This window comes from Podarcis tiliguerta, assembly GCF_965153285.1.
Source record: "Podarcis tiliguerta genome assembly, chromosome: 12".
Lineage (NCBI taxonomy): Eukaryota > Metazoa > Chordata > Lepidosauria > Squamata > Lacertidae > Podarcis > Podarcis tiliguerta.
In genome coordinates, this window is record NC_139545.1 from 6,662,720 (window position 1) to 6,682,327 (window position 19,608).

Below are 19,608 nucleotides of genomic sequence, written 5' to 3' on the forward strand. Positions count from 1 at the left end.
TCCCTGGAAAATAGGGGCACTTGGAGGGTCTGTCTTCACCCTTCTTCCACTCTTAACTGCAGCTTATCCAGAATGTTTTATACTGTTGTGCTTCAACACACAAAACAAAACTAGAGATAGGCTCTTTGTTAATATGCAGTTTGAGCCACATCAGAATATTTATGAAGCTTTTAATTATAGGTTACTGTGCTGGGTTTTCTACAATAAGTGATTATATCTGAACATTTATTGCCTCACGAAATGATAAGCAGGTTTAATAAATAATAATTTGCAGGACTTTTCTGACACCATCTGTCCCTTGATGACATCCCAAAGTTGACACGGGCCACCTGAAAGAAATTTCCCTAATATTAACATGTTAATTTTCGAAACCATATCCCAAAGGATTTGGGACTTAAATAGAACTTGACAGTTGCCTCACAAAAGCTTTCAATTAATCTCCCTCTGAAGAGGTGCCAATCAAATGACTTTATTAAACTTGCCAAAGGAAAATTTAGGTCAAAAGCATGAATATTAATAAATGTTAACACTAACTTCTAAAGGTACAATTGTTTATAGCCACTGTATAAGAGGAAATGATGAGTTTACACACAGACACATATAAATATTAGGTGAGGGGGTTGTTTCATACTTTTTCTTTTTTTTTTCTGTTTACTCATATTGCTCAGATGAGTACCTAAGGCTGCGATCCTATACACAAACACAACTTTATTTCAGGATTTATAAACTGCTATGCATTCAGATAATGCATCAGCACTGAGCAGTAAGCAAAGATAAAATGATTTGGTTTCTTCTTTTTATTGCTTGAGTTCCCTGCTTGTAACAAGATGTTATCACATTTGATTATTCCATATCTCTCATAATACATTGTGATGCATACTTCTCAAGAGCTGGAGTCCATTGCAGTGTGACTCAGAGACAAAACAACATTGTTATTTGTATTTCCATTGCCCCAAACTTTTAAAGGCAACAAAAACTTTTTTATATAGGTTTTCCGTATTCAACATTACAGAACAAACAACTCAATATGGTGCACATCAATCAAGTATCAGAAGTAAACACACAATACTACTACTACTACTACTACTACTACTACTACTACTAATAATAATAATATATTATTTGTACCCCACTCTGGGTGTCTTCCACCAAAGATTAAAAATACATTAAAATGTCACACATTAAAAACTTCCCTAAACAGGACTGCCTTCAGATGTCTTCTAAATGTCAGGTGGTTGTTTATCTCTTTGACATCTGATGGGAGGGCGTTCCACAGGACGGGTGCCACTACCAAGAAGGCCCTCTGCCTGGTTCCCTGTAGCCTCACTTCTCACAGTGAGGGAACCGCCAGAAGGCCCTCGGCGCTGGACCTCAGTGTCCGGGCAGAACGATGGGGGTGGAGATGCTCCTTCAGATATACTGGGCCGAGACCGTTTAGGGCTTTCAAGGTCAGCACCAACACTTTGAATTGTGCTCAGAAACGTACTGGGAGCCAATGTAGGTCTATCGCTGGAAGAAATGTCTTTTGGTTAAGAACTCTAAGACCACATATGCCCACCGCCTCCCCTCAGCTGTAGGGAAGCTGAGTGAGAGGCGGAGGGCAGGCGCAGGTCCCACACTGCCGTTTCAGGCAGCGCGGAGCCTGCAGGCGCCCAAGCCAGCACATCACTCCCAGGAGAGACGCATGGCTCGGGCACACTGCAGGGCCTGTGGGAAGTGCCAGCCCCCCGGTGTGGCGCCCAGTGCCAGCCGCGCTTTGTTGTGTTTGTTGACAGAACTAAAAAGTTTCGTTAGCCCTTTTTTTTTTTTTACTTTAAAACTCATATTTTTGCCATTTTGTCACCCCCCCTCAGTGATGACACCCGGGGCGGACCACACCCACCGCACCCCCCTTCCTACGCCACTGCCTGGTCTAATGTGCAGTCTTCAGAATTGTTATGTTGTGGGTGAATATATCAGAGGACACAGCGATTCTTCAAACAGCTCTTGTTTATTCACAGGCCAGAACAGAACTGAACTGAAGGATTCAGCTAACCTGCTTATATAGCGCTCAACTACAAAGCAACAGTAGCAACTTTCTGTAACTATCCAATCACTGAACAATTCAATTCCTTATTTACATATGCGGACCTGAGTGAAAACTATCTACAGTATCCCGCTGCTGGCACAGGGTGAGAACTTCAGTACATAACAAGAATGAAGTGAATGACTCAGTTCAGAAGGGAATTGGGAGTGTTGCTCTGCCATTGAGTCATTTTGGCAAAATCTAGCATGCACTTGGCAAAAGGAAGCAGGATTCATGTGTCAGAGATGACGCAGGAGGCTTGTCCCTGTGTATTCAAAAAGAGGTTAGCATGGTAGGAGCTCCTTTTTCTCTGGCTCTGTCTATTGGCCTTACACTCAGTCTGCCTCTCACTCGCAGATGAAACTGGCATGGAAAAGGCACTTCAGAGCCGTCTCTGTGGAGACGGATATTTCTCAGGCTGCAACCCTGTACTCACTTATTTCAGCCACATTAAGCTCAGGGGGACTTACATTTGAGTAGACATGTACAAGATTGTGCTGCCAGAGTCTTAAAGGCTCCATGCTTATACATTGTATAGAAAATTCAATTCCCCCTGCTATTTTTTTTTCCTGTTCAAACAGGTTACACAGGCTTCAAGGCCCTGCAAAACTTGTTTCACTAGAGATCGCTATAACAGGAGGGGAGGGGGGAATAAAGACCCAGCCCCACAAAAAATCCTGAGCTTCTGTCATCCTCCTCCCGTGGAATCCATGTGTGGAATGAAGCCACAGAAAAGCAGGTGGTAATTTATAATGTTCCTCCTTGTGGAACCAGAAGGAGCTTTCTGGCTGAGTGTCGTTATTCCTGTTGCATATCCAGCCAGCAGAATTATGTGGATAAAGCCTGTTTCTGCACTTGAATATCTTTCACTAGAGTGTGGCTCAGTTGTCTGATCCGTGGAAAGAGTTCATTTGATTTATTTTCACCCGATAGGCAAGCCAAAACCACCCTTCTCTCCCAAAATGCAAATGAACACAGCACTATCCTTAGTCTGGCTCCTCTTTGCCTGCCTTAGGGTATTAACCAAGAATAATTTCAGAATTCAGAGATTCATTCAAAAATAACATTGACCTTAAAAAGCAAAAGTCTGTCAACCTTTGTTTCCTCATGGCTTGTCATTCAGATTCTAGCTTGTGGGATTTAAGACATCCTTTCTGGGGCTCCGGCATGCTGCAAAGTGGTGATTCATCCCATAATCTCCAAATCAATAACCAGAAGCAAAGTACTATTACAAAAATCTGACAAGGGGTAATTTAAACTGTTCTCTTGGTGACAAGTTTTGATGCCCTTTCTAAATGACTTTGCGAAACAACCTACTTTGATTTAAGAGAGTGTTTTAGAACCACGTTCTATTACATTTCATTGAATGATACATGTCTTTTGTTTCATTATACTGTAATATTGATCAGTCTTCCACACTATTATTCTTTTGTTATATTCCTGCATTGCTCTGCTTTGATCGAAGGTTTGTATTTGAAAACCATTAAATATATCCCCCCATTACATTCTCTTTGCTTTTGTGAGAGTTGGAGGGTTTTAGCAAGTCATTGTGAAATCTGGCTTTGTGTGCTGTAGAATGAACTTCAGCTTTGTTCTCTTTGGTAAATATTTGCTAATTATAAAGGTGTGTTGTGAGAATTATAAGGTCTAAGATTTAAAATAAATGTTCATAAATGTACCAGGCAAACACATACATAAATATATAAACCACATGTCTGAAACAGTACAGGAAAACAGTCCTAAAGCCATTTTGACGCTTTCAGTGACCTCAAATATTCCTCTGCAGTTTGGATGGAAATGTGAAAAACCTCTCCATTGTCTCTGTGCTCACAAATCCTGCCTTAAGGGAACATTTGTGTATGAATAGGGTGAGCCTGTGACCTGGTATTTATCATCACAAAAGAATGACCAGCTCTCCAGGTAAACCCATTAACAGGTTTCCTGCCAGACAGGATTCTGCTGTAGACCTCCCTTCTGTGATGTATGGATGATGTTTTGGGGGGTGGTCTTGAGCGGATGGTGCAGTGGGTTAAACCACAGAGCCTAGGACTTGCTGATCAGAAGGTCAGCGGTTTGAATCCCTGTGACGGGGTGAGCTCCCGTTGCTTGGTCTCTGTTCCTGCCAACCTAGCAGTTCGAAAGCACGCCCCAAAGTGCAAGTAGATAAATAGGTACCGCTCCGGCGGAAAGGTAAACGGCGTTTCTGTGCGCTATTCTAGTTCACCAGAAGCAGCTTAGTCGTGCTGGCCACATGACCCGGAAGCTGTACGCCGGCTCCCTCGGCCAATAAAGCGAGATGAGCGCCGCAACCCCAGAGTCGGCCACGACTGGACCTAATGGTCAGGGGTCCCTTTACCTTTACCCTGAGCTACAGGGTGGGCAATTTCAAAAGTCTATATAAGGGCTTGCACACCATTGTTCTGGGTCCTCCTCTCCTGCGTGTGGGGGAGCACCCTGTTGCAACAGTTAATAAAGATCAGGCTTACTAGCTGCTTTGCTTCTCAATATTCTCTTGCTGGCCCCTGTTATTTTCTCCTACCGATGGAAAACCTACATAAGGACACTATACAGGCTCTTGGGTACCCCATAAGGGAAAAGGAGCAGTTGTTTTTTTCTTATAACAGGTGAATGGCTGAGTTATTATTAATTTTTAAAATAAATTTTATTAAAGTTTTTTTTTTTAAAAAAAATCAAATATCAGATATTTTTTTATCAAAGATAAAAACTTATCTAAATAAAAACACAAACCAAAACGAAGAAAATAAAAGAAAGGAGGGAGGGAGGGAGGGAGGGAGGAAGGAAGATAAAAAGAAAAAGCGTGGAGGGGGAGGGGGAGGGAGAGAGAACTTCTGGTTCTTTGTCTGCCAGATATATATATAGAAAATCATTCAAAATATCCACTCCAAGATAACACCCAACAAGTTCACTTTCTATAAACTAATATATTCTTCAGTCCTCAAAGTGCATAAGTTCATTTTCTTTTTCACACAAAACTCGCTGAGTTATTCTGAAGACCATTCTGGTGAAGTAATGAAAAACACTGTTTAATTTAAGCACTGGAGCATTACACCCCAGTATTTGTTTAAATTGCTAAGTCTAAAGTCCAACAGAATGTATTAGGACTGGAACACCAGGATATTAAAAGTACCGGTAAATTTATTCTTAATGTTAGGAATAAGGGAAGTCTACATAGGACAGAGAGAAAGGAATCTGCAAACTGCATAAATTAAACAATTTGATTTTTATTTTATTTTATCCCAAATCCTGCCTTGCAGTACAATTCTATCCATATCTATTTAAAAGTGAGTCCTATTGAATTCTGTGGGGTTTACTGTCAGGTAAGTTGGGCTAGGATCTCCACGAAGCTCAGAGCAATGAATTATCCCTTGTTATGATCACAACAACCCTCAAGGTAGGCCCTCCAGAGGGCCAATTGGCCTTGTGGACTCAAACTCAAAGGGATCTCAGATTTAGACACTTGATAATTTGGGGGGCATATGATATATTTTGCGACTTGCTTGATGTACATCATAACAAAATGTGACATATGCTATCTGCTAGAAAATGCTTTTTATTATATATGTAAAAAAATCAAATGGTATCACACTCTATTTTTAGTACCTTAATTTTTGTTTTCAGGTATTGCCATTTTTATTTTTATTACGGCTTCGGGCCTCTGTCAGGGACGGGACTGAATGGTGGAGACCGACCCCAACCTTCTATGCACTTCCCAGAGAAGAGGGAGACAGTATAGATTTAGAACAGTGGTTTGCAGAAGGTCACAGTTCAGAGGCTGCAGTGGGGAGAAGCTGGGGAATATTGGGAGAGGAGTAGGAAGAAGAAGAAGCACCAGGGCAGAGACAGCTGACAATGTCTTTGGAAAGCTTCTCAGATCCCCCCCCCCCCATCCTGTGCTGCCCAGGGCGGGCAAGTTCCTGAGGGGGCAGGTTGGAGGGTACCCTCCGAGGTGCAGAATAGCTGCTCAGGTGCATGGAACGGCGCGTGTGCACCCTGCAGCCGGGGGCGGAGTGAGCTGCCGATGGCAGACATTTAGTGTGCCGCCCGCCTGCAACTCCCAAGCCTCCCTCAGCTGTCAAAATGGAGGGGGAAGGGGGAAATGTCACTGGCAAAGTAGCGCAGCTCCCTCACTTTCCCCGCCGGCTCAGGATAGGCTTGGGAGTCGCGGGCGGATGGCGTGCCAAATTTCACCCCCCTCAGCGAAGACACCCGGGGCAATCCGCCCCACCGCACCCCCTTCCTCCGCCCCTGCCCCCCTCACCCAGGACCTGGCGGGCATTGAGAGTAGGTGAACAGAAAGCTCAGAGGCAGAAAGGACAGATCAGCCGATATAGGGATTTACTTGGATCAACGCCATTATCTAAGAGACAGCATTTCTATGACTCTCTGTGAATATTGAATAAAAGACCTTGGTAAGAGCTTCTTGTCTTTCCATTACAGGTAGACTGCTGGGAGGGAGGGGGGTGAGATTCCCTGAAGCCTGGCAGCCTCATACCCTGGAAGTAGCCCGGACCTCCTTAGACCTCTGAAAGGTCCTGGGTTAGCCAGATAGTGACTTGTTCAAGGCCACCCAGAAAGCTTTGTGGCTTAGTGGAAATTTGAACCCAGAGACCCCTTAGGTGTGAAATGGGGAGGAAGGGAGTATTTGCATTTAGGCAGATTTCCTTGCCTGAGTCAAACACTCTTATCTTCAGCATCACACAGGATGCGACGAATTAGCCCCCGGTCATAACTGGCTAACACCAGCAGAAGCATTTTTTTATTTCTTATTTACTGGCTGCTTCACTTCCAACCATTAATGGGTAGGAATTCACTTCTGCACCACTTTGTACACCCCCTTGTACACTACTTTGGAGGGGGGGGATACAAATAAATAAATAATTCAGCTTGTAAACTTCTCGAATTTGTTTTCCTCTAACAAACTGCATTCTGGAGCTCTTAGATACATGGGCGTACCCAGGATTTATGTTGCGGAAATCCCCCTGTCAACATTCTCTGTCTGGCTTTGTCTAGTAGATTCTGAATGAAATGTCTCAGCCACAGTTGTTTTAAATTGCTTTCTTTTTGACCCCAAGTGCTCAGGAAAATCTGTCAAAAAAATTCTAAGATTCCTATTTTTTTTATGTTTGTTTGTTTGTTTGTTTGTTTGTTTGTTTATTGGGGGAGGGGTCAGGTTTTTCCCCTGGCTTACACCCATGTCTAGATATGATGAGAGGACAATAAAATAAAATATTTCTCCTTTCCATCATACTTTTAGGAGAAATACTCAAGGCAGGAATGAACGTGAGCATGATACGCTTCCTTATGTATAACTTTCTGGATTGTTTATTAGTTTTCCCTTCACCTTCTTACTTTGTTCTTCTGCTTTTTGCATCTTAATACCAGGCTGTGAAGTATCTGGAGAGAATGTCTTTAATTTATTTCCCCCCTTTGATTCTTCCCAGGGCAATCACATGCTCTAAGAAATGAAGGATAACGATAACAGTATACTTTTATCTGCCTGCAGGCATAAGTTTGCAGTGGGAGTACTGCTCATGCAGCAAAATGTTATGGTGCTAGAATACTGTCTTAAAACTGTGTGATATTAATAATGACTCATCATTAGTACCAGTGAGGAGCTGCCGGTATTAAAAACAGCTTTTTGCAAACAATGCCTTCCTTCCATAGCTGGGAGTCATCAAACTCTCCATTGCACAGCTGAAGGCCCATAATATAGAAGTTAAGAAATCTGCTGTGAATCTTCAATGCACTTCCCCTGGAGGCTGTATATAAGGGTCTATGTTAAGAACTTAGATGAGGTTACAAAAAAAAAATAGCAACCAAGAAAATCTGGCTTGTTTTTTTAAGGCTAAATGTTGGGCTGACATTGATTTTGGTTGCAAATGGGCCAAACTCAGCTTATTTCTGCCATACATCCTGGTTTCCCCGAACATGTCTGGGAATCGGGCAGGCGGATTTTCGCTGAATCGGCAAAATGCTGGGGAAATCCGGACATATGGCAAGCAGGGCAAGCAAAATAAAATTATCTTGAGATATATCTGCCGTTGCTTCAATGTGGAGGCATTTTTAATCAGACATGTTTAAAGAAGAAACTGCAATAGGAAGGATATCCTGTGGAACGTTTCCTGTATTAGATATTAATTCCATCTCTTTATGGCCTCCTGCATCCTCCCAAGAGGTAAAATCTTAGATGTAGCCATTGAAGAATAAATAAGACTCCGGGAAAGGACTTCCTGCCAAACTGAAAATTTCAAGAGCAATGAGGATTGCCTCACTATCGATAGGTTGTACCGCAAAGGTTGGAAATGTAACGTTATAGTCCCAGTATTTGAAAAAGGGAATCAGAAGGGATCCATGATTTATATATCAATCACCCTGATTGACAGATGAGCCTAAATTTATACAGCACATCTCCTTCAAAGATTAGAGCAGACAGACTTTGGGAAAGGAACCCTTGAAAATTACTCCATTTGATAATTTAATACACAGCAAAGGCTTATACTGCTTTTATTTACTTCTTTGCTGCTTCTGATTCTGTATATGGACTTCTGGGGATAAATTGTTTAAAAACAAATATTGATTTGAAGCTATTATTTTCAATCAGGTGGCTTTACACAGAAACACATGTAAAGTTTTGAAAAGACTGAAATTCTGTTCCTACATGTGGGATTCCTATATACAAAGGAGTCTGACCAGACCTTATCTTCGTTCAATTTATTGAACTAAGTTTGCATAGCCAAAATTTTGATATGCTTAACATTATGGCTAGACCTGTGAAGATATCACTTTGTGCCAATGGTGTGATTTTATTTTCAACATCATAAACTGGTATGAGATTACTGAGAAGTTTGTACAGAAAATTATCTAGTCATTAACAGTGCTAAATCCAAGGTAGTAGTCTTGTTGCTGTTTAGTCGTTTAGTCGTGTCCAACTCTTCATGACCCCCTGGACCAGAGCACACCAGGCACTCCTGTCTTCCTTTGCCTCCCACAGTTTGGTCAAACTCATGCTGGTAGCTTCAAGAACACTGTCCAACCATCTCGTCCTCTGTTGTCCCCTTCTCCTTGTGCCCTCCATCTTTCCCAACATCAGGGTCTTTTCCAGGGAGTCTTCTCTTCTCATGAGGTGGCCAAAGTATCACTACTGGGAAAACCATAGCTTTAACTATATGGACCTTTGTTGGCAAGGTGATGTCTCTGCTTTTTAAGATGCTGTCTAGGTTTGTCATTGTTTTTCTCCCAAGAAGCAGGCGTCTTTTAATTTCATGACTATACAGTGGTGCCTCACAAGACGAAAAGAATCCGTTCTGGGAGTCTTTTTGTCTTGCGGTTTTTTCGTCTTGCGAAGCAAGCCCATTGACGGAGTAGCGCTATTGGCACTTTTAGGGGTGGGGGATTAGCGGTTTTGCTGCTAAAATGCTTTTAGCAGCTTAGCGATTCAGAATAAGGGGTTTTGGAGCAAAAAAAAATTCAATTTTTTTCCATCATTTTTCGTCTTGCGAAGCAAGCCCATAGGGAAATTCGTCTTGCGAAGCGCCTCTGCAGACGGAAAACCCTTTCGTCTTGCGGGTTTTCCGTCTTGCGAGGCATTCGTCTTGCGGGGCACCACTGTACATCAATTTCGTAGTAGTCTTAGCTAAGTGAAAAATGTTGCAAAACTAGTACATAGACTCTAAAGAAATAGAGCAAGTAAAATCATATTATCTAGGTATAGTCTTTCCCTCTTCAAGATATTGGGCTCTACAAATAAAGAAATATGTGACAGAAAAATCAACCTTTCTGTTACAAGGCACTAATGAGAAGTGCATATGCCAAAGGCTGGATTTTGAACCTAGATTATATTTTTAAAATTTCTATTACAGGTCAAGACTTGCCAAAAGAACAGAATAAATTATTTAGGTACACTACAACGGCACACTACAATGGTGGCTAGGATATTACTAGCCCCAAAATGGAAAGACAATAAGATACCAATGAAAGAAGAATGGCAAGAAAAATTGATGGAATACGCTGAAATGGCGAAGCCAACTGGAAAATTTAGAGACAAAGACAATAGAGATCTCAAAAAGGATTGGGAACCATTTATGCTGTACCTACAGAAATATTGTAAAGAGGTGGACCTACTAGTAGGGTTTGAGTAAACACTTACAACTAAGAAAACAAAAACACAAGTTAAGATGTAATAATTATAAAATAACAAAGTGTAAGATGTAACGTGAAAAAATATGGTACAAAAATTATAAGAATATAATAATATTTAACTAAAATATTATAAAATTAAGGTAGAATAAGATAGGCAGGAGAAGCAAATATTTAGAGAACCCGAAGAGGAAGTTGAGTCATTGGGATTCATATATGCTTTTTGTGATAATGATGTTTGTGTTGAATATAAAATTGTAAAACTGAATGAAAATAATTTACAAAAAAATAGAATTTCTCGTTGTTTTAACAGAAACAAGCACAACATTTTGTTGCATTTATATTTTTATGTGAAGTTTTGGATGTTTTTTAATTTGGAGTTTTTTACCTGATCTATGGACTCAATCAATAAGAAATTATATTTTCCTCATTCATTATCCCCCCCCCAAAAAACCCCACATTTCTGGAAAAGCTGTGGCTTCATCTCTGTTAGTCTCTTCCAGTGTGTGAGGACACTCCACTACCTAGGCCGGATAATGTTGAACGCCCTGTGCTCCTGTGCCTTTGGCGAAATTTACCAGTTTCTTGGATAACTCTATCAGACAGACAGCAGAATAGAGCTAGGACAGCGAATGGAAGAGGCAAGTATTAGGGCAAAATTTTTCCACAAAGGCTCATTCCCTGGGTATGAAAACCATCCTCTTTTTTTTGCTGCCAAGTGAAAATAAATGAGCAAATCCACGCCCCCTTTTGACACAGCTTTACCTGTTATGGCCAGCTGGGTCACAAAGAAAGTCATTCTGGATTTCCTCTTCCTCCTCCAGGTGGAGAGCAAAACAATGGAGTTCCCAACAACCGTTATGACGAAAAGAATCCAAAGGGTAACCAGCTGTTCTGTCTGCAGAGAAAGAAAATACTGTGTTAAATGGATGGATCCAGTTGTAGCAGATGCTGAGCTGCAGTTAAGCACATTACCCAAGTGGCAGAAAGATGCGGCGGTTAAAACTTGTGCTTGGTTAATTCTGTATTTAAAAGCCTTAGTCATTCAAAGCCAAAATTAACCTTCTTTTTTCTGTATAATTTTTTACATTTTTTACATTTTAGAATATTCATTTAAACAACCTTAAAATATCAATGACTTCCCTTCTTCTCTTTCCATGATTCATTTTGCATAACCCAAATCCCTGCATATTTTATATAAACTAAACCATTCAGTATTCCATTATTACATCCATCAAAACTTATTTACACTGTTGAATTTATCTTCACGCTGCCCACGTTTTCAAATGTACACAGTTTCCCCCCATATATTCAATAAACATTTTCCAATCTTATCTAAACCTATGTTCTTCTTGTTCTCTTGTTCTATATGTTAGGTCCACAAGCTGCGCATATTCCATCAGTTTAAGTTGCCATTCTTCTTTAGTTGGAACCTCGCTCGTTTTCCATTTGGGGGCTAACAAAACATGGGCCGCAGTAGTGGCATACATAAATAACCCTTTTTGACACCTGGGAATTTCCGTCTGAATTTCCCCAACAAAAAGGACTCTGTTTTATTTTGTTTTGGAAAAGTACTTTAAAACACTTTTGTTCAATTCATTATGAATTATTTCCCACAAAATTAACCTTCTTATACTATAAGAAGACAGCTTCTTAAAAAGCAGAGACATCAACTTGCCAACAAAGATCCGTACAGTGGTACCTCGGGTTAAGTACTTAATTCATTCTGGAGGTCCGTTCTTAACCTGAAACTGTTCTTAACCTGAAGCACCACTTTAGCTAATGGGGCCTGCTGCTGCTGCTGCGGCGCCGCAGAAGCCCGATATCTGTTCTTATCCTGAAGCAAAGTTCTTAACCTGAAGCACTATTTCTGGGTTAGCAGAGTCTGTAACCTGAAGCGTATGTAACCTGAAGCATATGTAACCCGAGGTACCACTGTATAGTTAAAGCCATGGTTTTCCCAGTAGTGATGTATGGAAGTGAGAGCTGGACCATGAAGAAGGCTGATCGCCGAAGAATTGATGCTTTTGAATTGTGATGCTGGAGGAGACTCTTGAGAGTCCCATGGACTGCAAGAAGATCAAACCTATCCATTCTGAAGGAGATCAGCCCTGAGTGCTCACTTGAAGGACAGATCATGAAGCTGAGGCTCCAATACTTTGGCCACTTCATGAGAAGAGAAGACTCCCTGGAAAAGACCCTGATGTTGGGAAAGATGGAGGGCACAAGGAGAAGGGGACGACAGAGGATGAGATGGTTGGATAGTGTTCTCGAAGCTACAAACATGAGTTTGACCAAACTGCGGGAGGCAGTGGAAGACAGGAGTGCCTGGTGTGCTCTGGTCCATGGGGTCACGAAGAGGCGGACATGACTAAACAACTAAACAACAACATACTATAAAGGGATGCTTTCTAGCAACACAAATGTATTGGCGGTGCTTTTTAATTGTTTTAATTGCTGTATTGTGAGCTAAAATAGGCTATTCCTGTATTGTGGGCATCACATCCCAAAATACACCATTGCCAAAGGCAAGGATACTGCTGGAGATGTGCAGCACACAGAAATGTACGAAAAAGTGTCCCCAATGCTTTTTCATGCTGACACTGACTGAAATTAATTTTCTTTTTTTTAAAAAAGTAACAAAAAATGCTAAACTGATTCATGATTTCTACAACTTTTTGAATTGCAAGTCATAGCTTGATTTGGAGTAATTTATTTCAATAGTTCTTTTAGTAGCTGTGGGGCTTTAGAATTCTTCTAACAATGCTACGAGCAGTTAATAATAATAAATATAAGTAATAAATGATGGATTTTAATACATACTAACAACAAGTAGTATTTTTTATTGATTTGGTTATTAGTAGTACCATTTATTTATTTCCCCCCAGAAGTGCATATCCCAAAGGCTGCCTATAAAGGGAAACACTGGATTTGGCGCTTCAATCCACATCCTATGCAGAGGACCATACTGCATGTCACCTTTTCCCTTCTCATTTTCTGCTTGCCTAATAGGTGAGCAGCAGCTGCCTGCATGAGAGCCATAAACGGCCTCCTTACACGAACATTGTCCTGGCCAGAGTCACCAGACCCGGTCCTGGAAGCTGGAGGTGAAACTTGGGTGAACACAAGAACTGGTACCTTGGGTGCAGCAAACAGTTCTGTTCTGTTGCGGGCTGCTCAGCCTTTTGCTGTTTACACTTGGCCTAGTCCATCCTAGCAGGAAGGGGTGTGTGGTGAGGGCGGGCCGCCCCGGTGTCACCACTGGGGGGGTGACAAAATGCCGGGTGGCACTCACCGTGGGGCCTGCAGCATGCCCAAGCCACGCGTCTCTCCTGGGAGTGACGCGATGGCTTGGGTCCCCGCAGGGTCTGCGCTGCCCCAAATAGTCCGCCCGCCGCCTCCTCCTCAGCTGTAGGGCGGCTGAGTGGGAGGAGGCAGGTAGACTCCTCAGAGGCCCCGCAGAGCATCCTACCCCGGCTGGCCCCGCCCCTGGGCGCAGGGCATGCATGCCAACCCAAGCGCCTGATTGGCTTGCTCCACCACTGCATCCTAGTACCCATTGTCTTGTGGGACAACTTTGAGAGAAATAAATAAATAATAATAATAATAATTTATTTATACCCTGCCCATCTGACTAGGTTTCTCCAGCCACTCTGGGCGGCTCCCAACAGAATATTAAAATACAATAGTCCATTAAACATTAAAACATTAAAAGCTTCCCTAAACAGGGCTGCCTTCAGATGTCTTCTAAAAGTCTGGTAGTTGTTCTTCTCTTTGACATCTGCTGGGAGGGTGTTCCACAGGGTGGGTGCCACCACCGAAAAGGCAAACCCTTCACAAATCTGGAGCGGAGTCCCTAGCCCAGGGGTCAGCATGGGGGTCGTTTAACTGGCCCACAAGCCACCCCCGAACCGAGCCGCCCACTCGGCAAGTCCCTGCATGCTGCACTAAACCGGTGCGGCGTGGGGACTCACTTCCACAGCACCGGAAATTGCGTCTATGCAGATGCCAGAAATCGTGGGTGCGCATGTGCAATCCGGCCCACAGAGGGATCTCCACTGGAGTTAACAGGCCAACCCCTGCCCTAGGCAGTTGGATGGCGCCTTGTACACCTGCGGCCAAGCTGGCGCCAAACGTCCTGCTCTGCTTTCCTTTGGACCACATCAGAAAGGCTGAGAGGGAGGTCTTGTTGACTGGGCAGCCCAGGACTTCCAGACACACTGCCCAGGCTTGTGCCTTGAAGAATGCCACCAATGCAGCAAAAGTAGGGCAGGATGCAGGAGTTATGGCTTACCGGTTTCTGCAGCCACAGCAGGCGCTGTGATTTCCTAGTGGTTTGACTTCATGCCCAATGGAGGCGCCCTCCATTGTCTCATGAGACAAATGGATGCCATCAAAAAAGTCCACCCAGAAACATGCCAAACACGTTGGTTATCCATACTCCTTTTGTGTGTGTGTAGAAGAGCTCCACGGCTAAAGCACAAACATGAAACCTAAGTCCTAACATTGGAACCTGTTCCAAGTCCAAGATTCTCCCACAAGTTCATCCAATGGGAGAAAGCTTCTCTGTCAGGACAGTGCTGCACGCACAGACTGTTATGTACTGAAGTTCTCACCCTGGGCCAGCAGGGGGATACTGTAGATAGTTATGCAAATGAAGGATCGAAAGTGACGTTCAGTGATTGGATAGTTTTAGAAAGTTGCTACAGTTACGTTGTTCAGGAGCTCTATATAAGCAGGCTGACTGAGCTCTTCAGTTCAGTTCTGTTCTGGCCTCTGAATAAACAAGAGCTGTTTGAAGAATCGCTGTGTCATCTGATATGTTTGCCCACAACTTAACACAGACTTTGGTCAGACTTATCTGTTGGTGCTGACCATTAAAGCTCTAAATGGTCTTGGCCCAGTATACCTAAAGAAGTATCTCCAGCCCCATCGTTCTGTCCAGACACTGAGGTCCAGCTCCAAATGCCATCTGGCAGTTCCCTCCCTGTGAGAAGTGAGGCTACAGGGAACCAGGCAGAGGGCCTTTTCGGTAGTGGCGCCCACCCTGTGGAACGCCCTCCCATCAGATACCAAGGAAATAAGCAACTATCCTACTTTTAAAAGACATCTGAAGGCAGCCCTGTTTATGGAAGTTTTTAATGTTTAACGCTGTATTGTGTTTTTAATATTTGATTGGGAGCTGCCCAGAGTGGCTGGGGAAATCCAGCCAGAAGGGCGGGGTATAAATAATAAATGATTGTTATTATTATCTTGGAATTACAGCATGCGTATTCACATTACTATGCAAATGTATAATGTCCAGTGAGTTGCATTTTCATTCCCCATGTGTGGGTTATGGAAATGCTATCACTGTTTGGCCTGTTTTCATCTTAAAAGGGAGTGTGACCATGAAGAATAACATAATCAGCCCCTGAGCACAAATTCCAGCTTCAGGGCTATTGAACACTAAGCACCACAGCATAAATATGCAGGCTGAACAAATCTGTTTTTGTGGTGACAATGAAAACTTTTACACTCACCTTTGAATCCATGTTTTGCTTTTAAAAAGCAGCCATGTGTGCATAAAATTTCCCCAAACCTCAAAACACTCCTTGTGTATAATCATTATTCCCATCCATATGGCTGGCTCAATGGTTGTCTGTTTATCTTGCATATTATTATGACTGCTTGCTCCTCCATGACTTGATCATCTCCCTGCCCTGGCAGCACATTAAATCAGCATAAGAATAATCTTTCCAACATCAAAAATATCAAACCCGTGCACTTATATGTTTGCAAGAACTTAGGTCTGTGGAGAAAATAAAACGATATTTTTACTTGACAAAAAAATCAATTTATTTGGTGGCAACAACTGTCTCTTGTGGATAAGATCGCTCTTATTTATGCTACCACTTCCAAGGAAAGACTTTGCTGGTACATCTACAATGCTTCACGCCGCATTCATTTTCTTAGGAGGATATGTGCTATTTTATCATGGCTGAAACAAAGTGCTTTATCCTATGATTTAGCCTGGTGCAATCAATGGGGCCAGAATTTTGAATTTTGTGCATTCTCTGGCCGTTATGCAGAGTGCCCAACAGTCCTTGGGATATGTGCATATATTGACAACATTTTATACACTATCAGGACAATGCCACAATTCTCCAGTCAGTTTGAAGAGGCTCCAAGAAATATACCCTTTTGTCTTTCTTTCCTCTTTGTTCCTTCCTAATGTTACAAGGCCTGCAGCGTTCTTCTCATTGATCAGCCGAGTCACAGGAACAAGAGGAGTGCCAGATAAATATTATTTATTTACTATTATTTATTAAATATCTTTACCCTGTGTATCAGCATGCACTTTCATGCTACATGGTTTGATCTGAAGGAGCGTCTCCACCCCCATCGTTCTGTCCGGACTCTGAGGTCCACCTCCGTGGGCCTTCTGGTGGTTCCCTCACTGCAAGAAGCCAAGTTACAGGGAACCAGGCAGAGGGTCTTCTCAGTGGTGGCACCCGCCCGTGGAACGCCCTCTCATCAGATGTCAAAGAAATACAGTGGTACCTCAGGTTAAGAACTTAATTCGTTCCGGAGGTCTGTTCTTAACCTGAAACTGTTCTTAACCTGAAGCACCACTTTAGCTAATGGGGCCTCCCGCTGCCCCCGCGCCGCTGCTGCGCGATTTCTGTTCTCATCCTGAAGCAAAGTTCTTAACCCGAGGTACTATTTATGGGTTAGCGGAGTCTGTAACCTGAAGTGTTTGTAACCTGAAGCGTCTGTAACCCGAGGTACCACTGTAAACAACTACCTGACTTTTAGAAGACATCTGTTTAGGGAAGCTTTTTATATTTGATGAATTAATGTATTTTAATACAGTGGTGCCCCGCAAGACGAATGCCTCGCAAGACGGAAAACCCGCAAGACGAAAGGGTTTTCCGTTTTGGAGGTGCTTCACAGGACGAATTTCTCTATGGGCTTGCTTCGCAAGACGAAAATGTCTTGCGATTCCTGGGGGGTTTTTTTCGCTCCCCACCCCCTTTTTCTAAGGCACTAAGCTGCTAATAGCCTTTTAGCAGCTAATCCGCTAATCCCTTAAGCCTTTAATAGCCGCTAATAGCCGCTAAACCGCTAATAGCGCTAATCCGCTAATGGGCTTGCTTCGCAAGACGAAAAAACCACTAGACGAAGAGACTCACGGAACGGATTCTTTTCATCTTGCGAGGCACCACTGTATTTTGCTGGAAGCCGCCTAGAGTGGCCGGGGAAACCCAGCCAGATGGGTGGGGTATAAATAAATAAATAAATTATTATTATTATTATCATCGAAAAAGAAGAAGAAACGGGCTGAATTTGCTCAGCAGTGACTGTGGATTTAGCCAGCAATTCCTCTTTCCCAGGTGAAAAAAACCTTTTGGAGGGAGTTCCTCTCACTCAGGAGCAAGGAAATAGGGTGGAAGGTGTGGTGGGATCTCACAGACCAGCTTTCCCTTCAAGGCAACTGGCCATCTCCCAAGCAAGTAATTACATTAAGTTCCTTGATGAAATAAGTTGGCTGAAGTTTCTGTAAGTCATTGAGCTATTGCGGGTGGAAATAACAAAGGCGGAATAATTAGTTGTGCATGAGAATTCATAGCACCCAAAGCAGCAGATAAACAACTCTTCCAATGATAATCATTTCGATAGAATTAATTTGAGTCTCACTTCATCATCAACTGCTGGTCCTTAATCATTGAAGTATAACCAATTCCCAGTGACAATCCTAGCTACCCTCTCTTCCTAATTTATTCAATAAATATGTATAATATCTGAAGCATTTTTGTTTAAAAGATATGTGTTTCGTTGTGTCTAAAGAGGAATCTTAATATCCTCAAGGGTGCCTTAGCAAGTCAAAGATAACAACAGAAGCAATATTCAAAGGACAGCTAAAACCAGCAGTTATCAAAATATTTAAAGCTCAGCATCATTTAAAGAGCCAATATAAATGCAACAAAATAATGTCTCAATAAAAACATCTCCCAAGCCTGTCTGAGATACAGAGGATTGGTCGACATTCTTCCCCTTGTATAATTAAATCGAGCTTTGTATTTTTAAACACAAATCATATGAGATGACTTTAACAGGGCAGTCTTATGCACTGAGTTCAATGGAGTTTACGGCCAGATAAGTGGGGGCAGGTCTGCAGCCTGAAAAGAATAATCATGCAATCATTGTTTCAGCAGCAGTGGAATCAAGCTTCAAATGACATACTGAGCACTCCCTGGGGATTTTCCAGGGCAGTCTCCAAACTAGCCCAGCTTGCACTGCCCAATGCCAGGGAAGGAGAAAATAGAGGAGGCAGCGAGTCTTGCTACCTGTGGGGAAAACCTGTAAGCCCTTCACAGCCTAGGACCCTTGTACCTACGGGACCGCCTCTCCTGTTATGCCCCACGGAGGACCTTAAGGTCCATAAAGAGCAACACCCTAGAGGTTCCGGACCCTAAGGAAGTCAGATTAGCCTCCACCAGAGCCAGGGCCTTTTCAACACTGGCTCCGTCCTGGTGGGATGCTCTGTCTCATGAGACCAGGGCCCTGCAGGATCCGATTTCTTTCCATAGGGCCTGTAAGACAGAGTTGTTCCGCCTTGGAATCAGCCTGATCTCCTCCCCCTCTTTCCTTTTTCCTTTCTCCTCCTGTGAAGAGGCTGCATCTTAATGTTGTATTTTAATCTTGTTTTTTAAATTGTATTTTAATCAACTTGTTTTTATTATTGGTTGTTAGCCGCCCTGAGCCCAGTCGTGGCGGGGAGGGCGGGGTATAAATAATTTTATTTTCATTTTTTATTATTATTATTATTCATTGTTGCTCCTCTGGGGTGAGACAAGAGCAGGCGTTCACCCGCTTTTGATTATTTTATAGGACAGGTTTTTATGTTTGATCTTCTTTGTTTTTACTCTGGAAATGAAAATTTTGGCTTCCTGCTTCCTTGAGGAAGGACTTCTGGCAAGAGATGGGTTCTTTCACCCCACATTTTCTCATAAAGCACCAGCTGTGATGTAGAATGGAGATGGTTGCACACCTCTGATATCGTTCCCCCCACCCCTTTTCCCCTGCTCTCTCTGCTCCATGGTCCATGTGTGTATTTGGCCTTTATGTACAGTGAGGGGGGAAAGTATTTGATCCCTTGCTAAATTTGTCCGTTTGCCCTCTGATTAAGAAATGACCAGTCCATAATTTTAATGGTAGGTTTATTGTAGCTGTGAGAGACAGAATAACAACAGGAAAACCCCCCAGAAACCCAGAAGACAAAAGTCAGAAACACCTGCAAATTTAGCACGGGATCAAATATGCCCCCCCCCCACTGTATATATGGTGCTTTTTGGCCCATAAAGCTCCAGTTCTTGCGACAAGTCAGCAAATTCCCAGAAGAT

At 42.7% G+C, this 19,608-nt stretch overlaps 1 protein-coding gene and 1 long non-coding RNA gene across 2 annotated transcripts in view; one reads left to right on the forward strand and one right to left on the reverse strand.

The window, feature by feature from the left end:
* The window catches only part of NPSR1 (neuropeptide S receptor 1), a 68,042-nt gene that overhangs the window by 44,463 nt on the left and 3,971 nt on the right, over window positions 1-19,608 (reverse strand). Inside the window, exon 2 of the mRNA XM_083407104.1 lies at window positions 10,988-11,120. Within this exon, the coding sequence (XP_083263230.1) occupies window positions 10,988-11,120 (133 nt within the window). The remainder of the gene's footprint in view (window positions 1-10,987; window positions 11,121-19,608) is intronic.
* The window catches only part of LOC310661329, a 128,240-nt gene that overhangs the window by 20,439 nt on the left and 88,193 nt on the right, over window positions 1-19,608 (forward strand). The gene's annotated exons all lie outside the window — the stretch shown is intronic.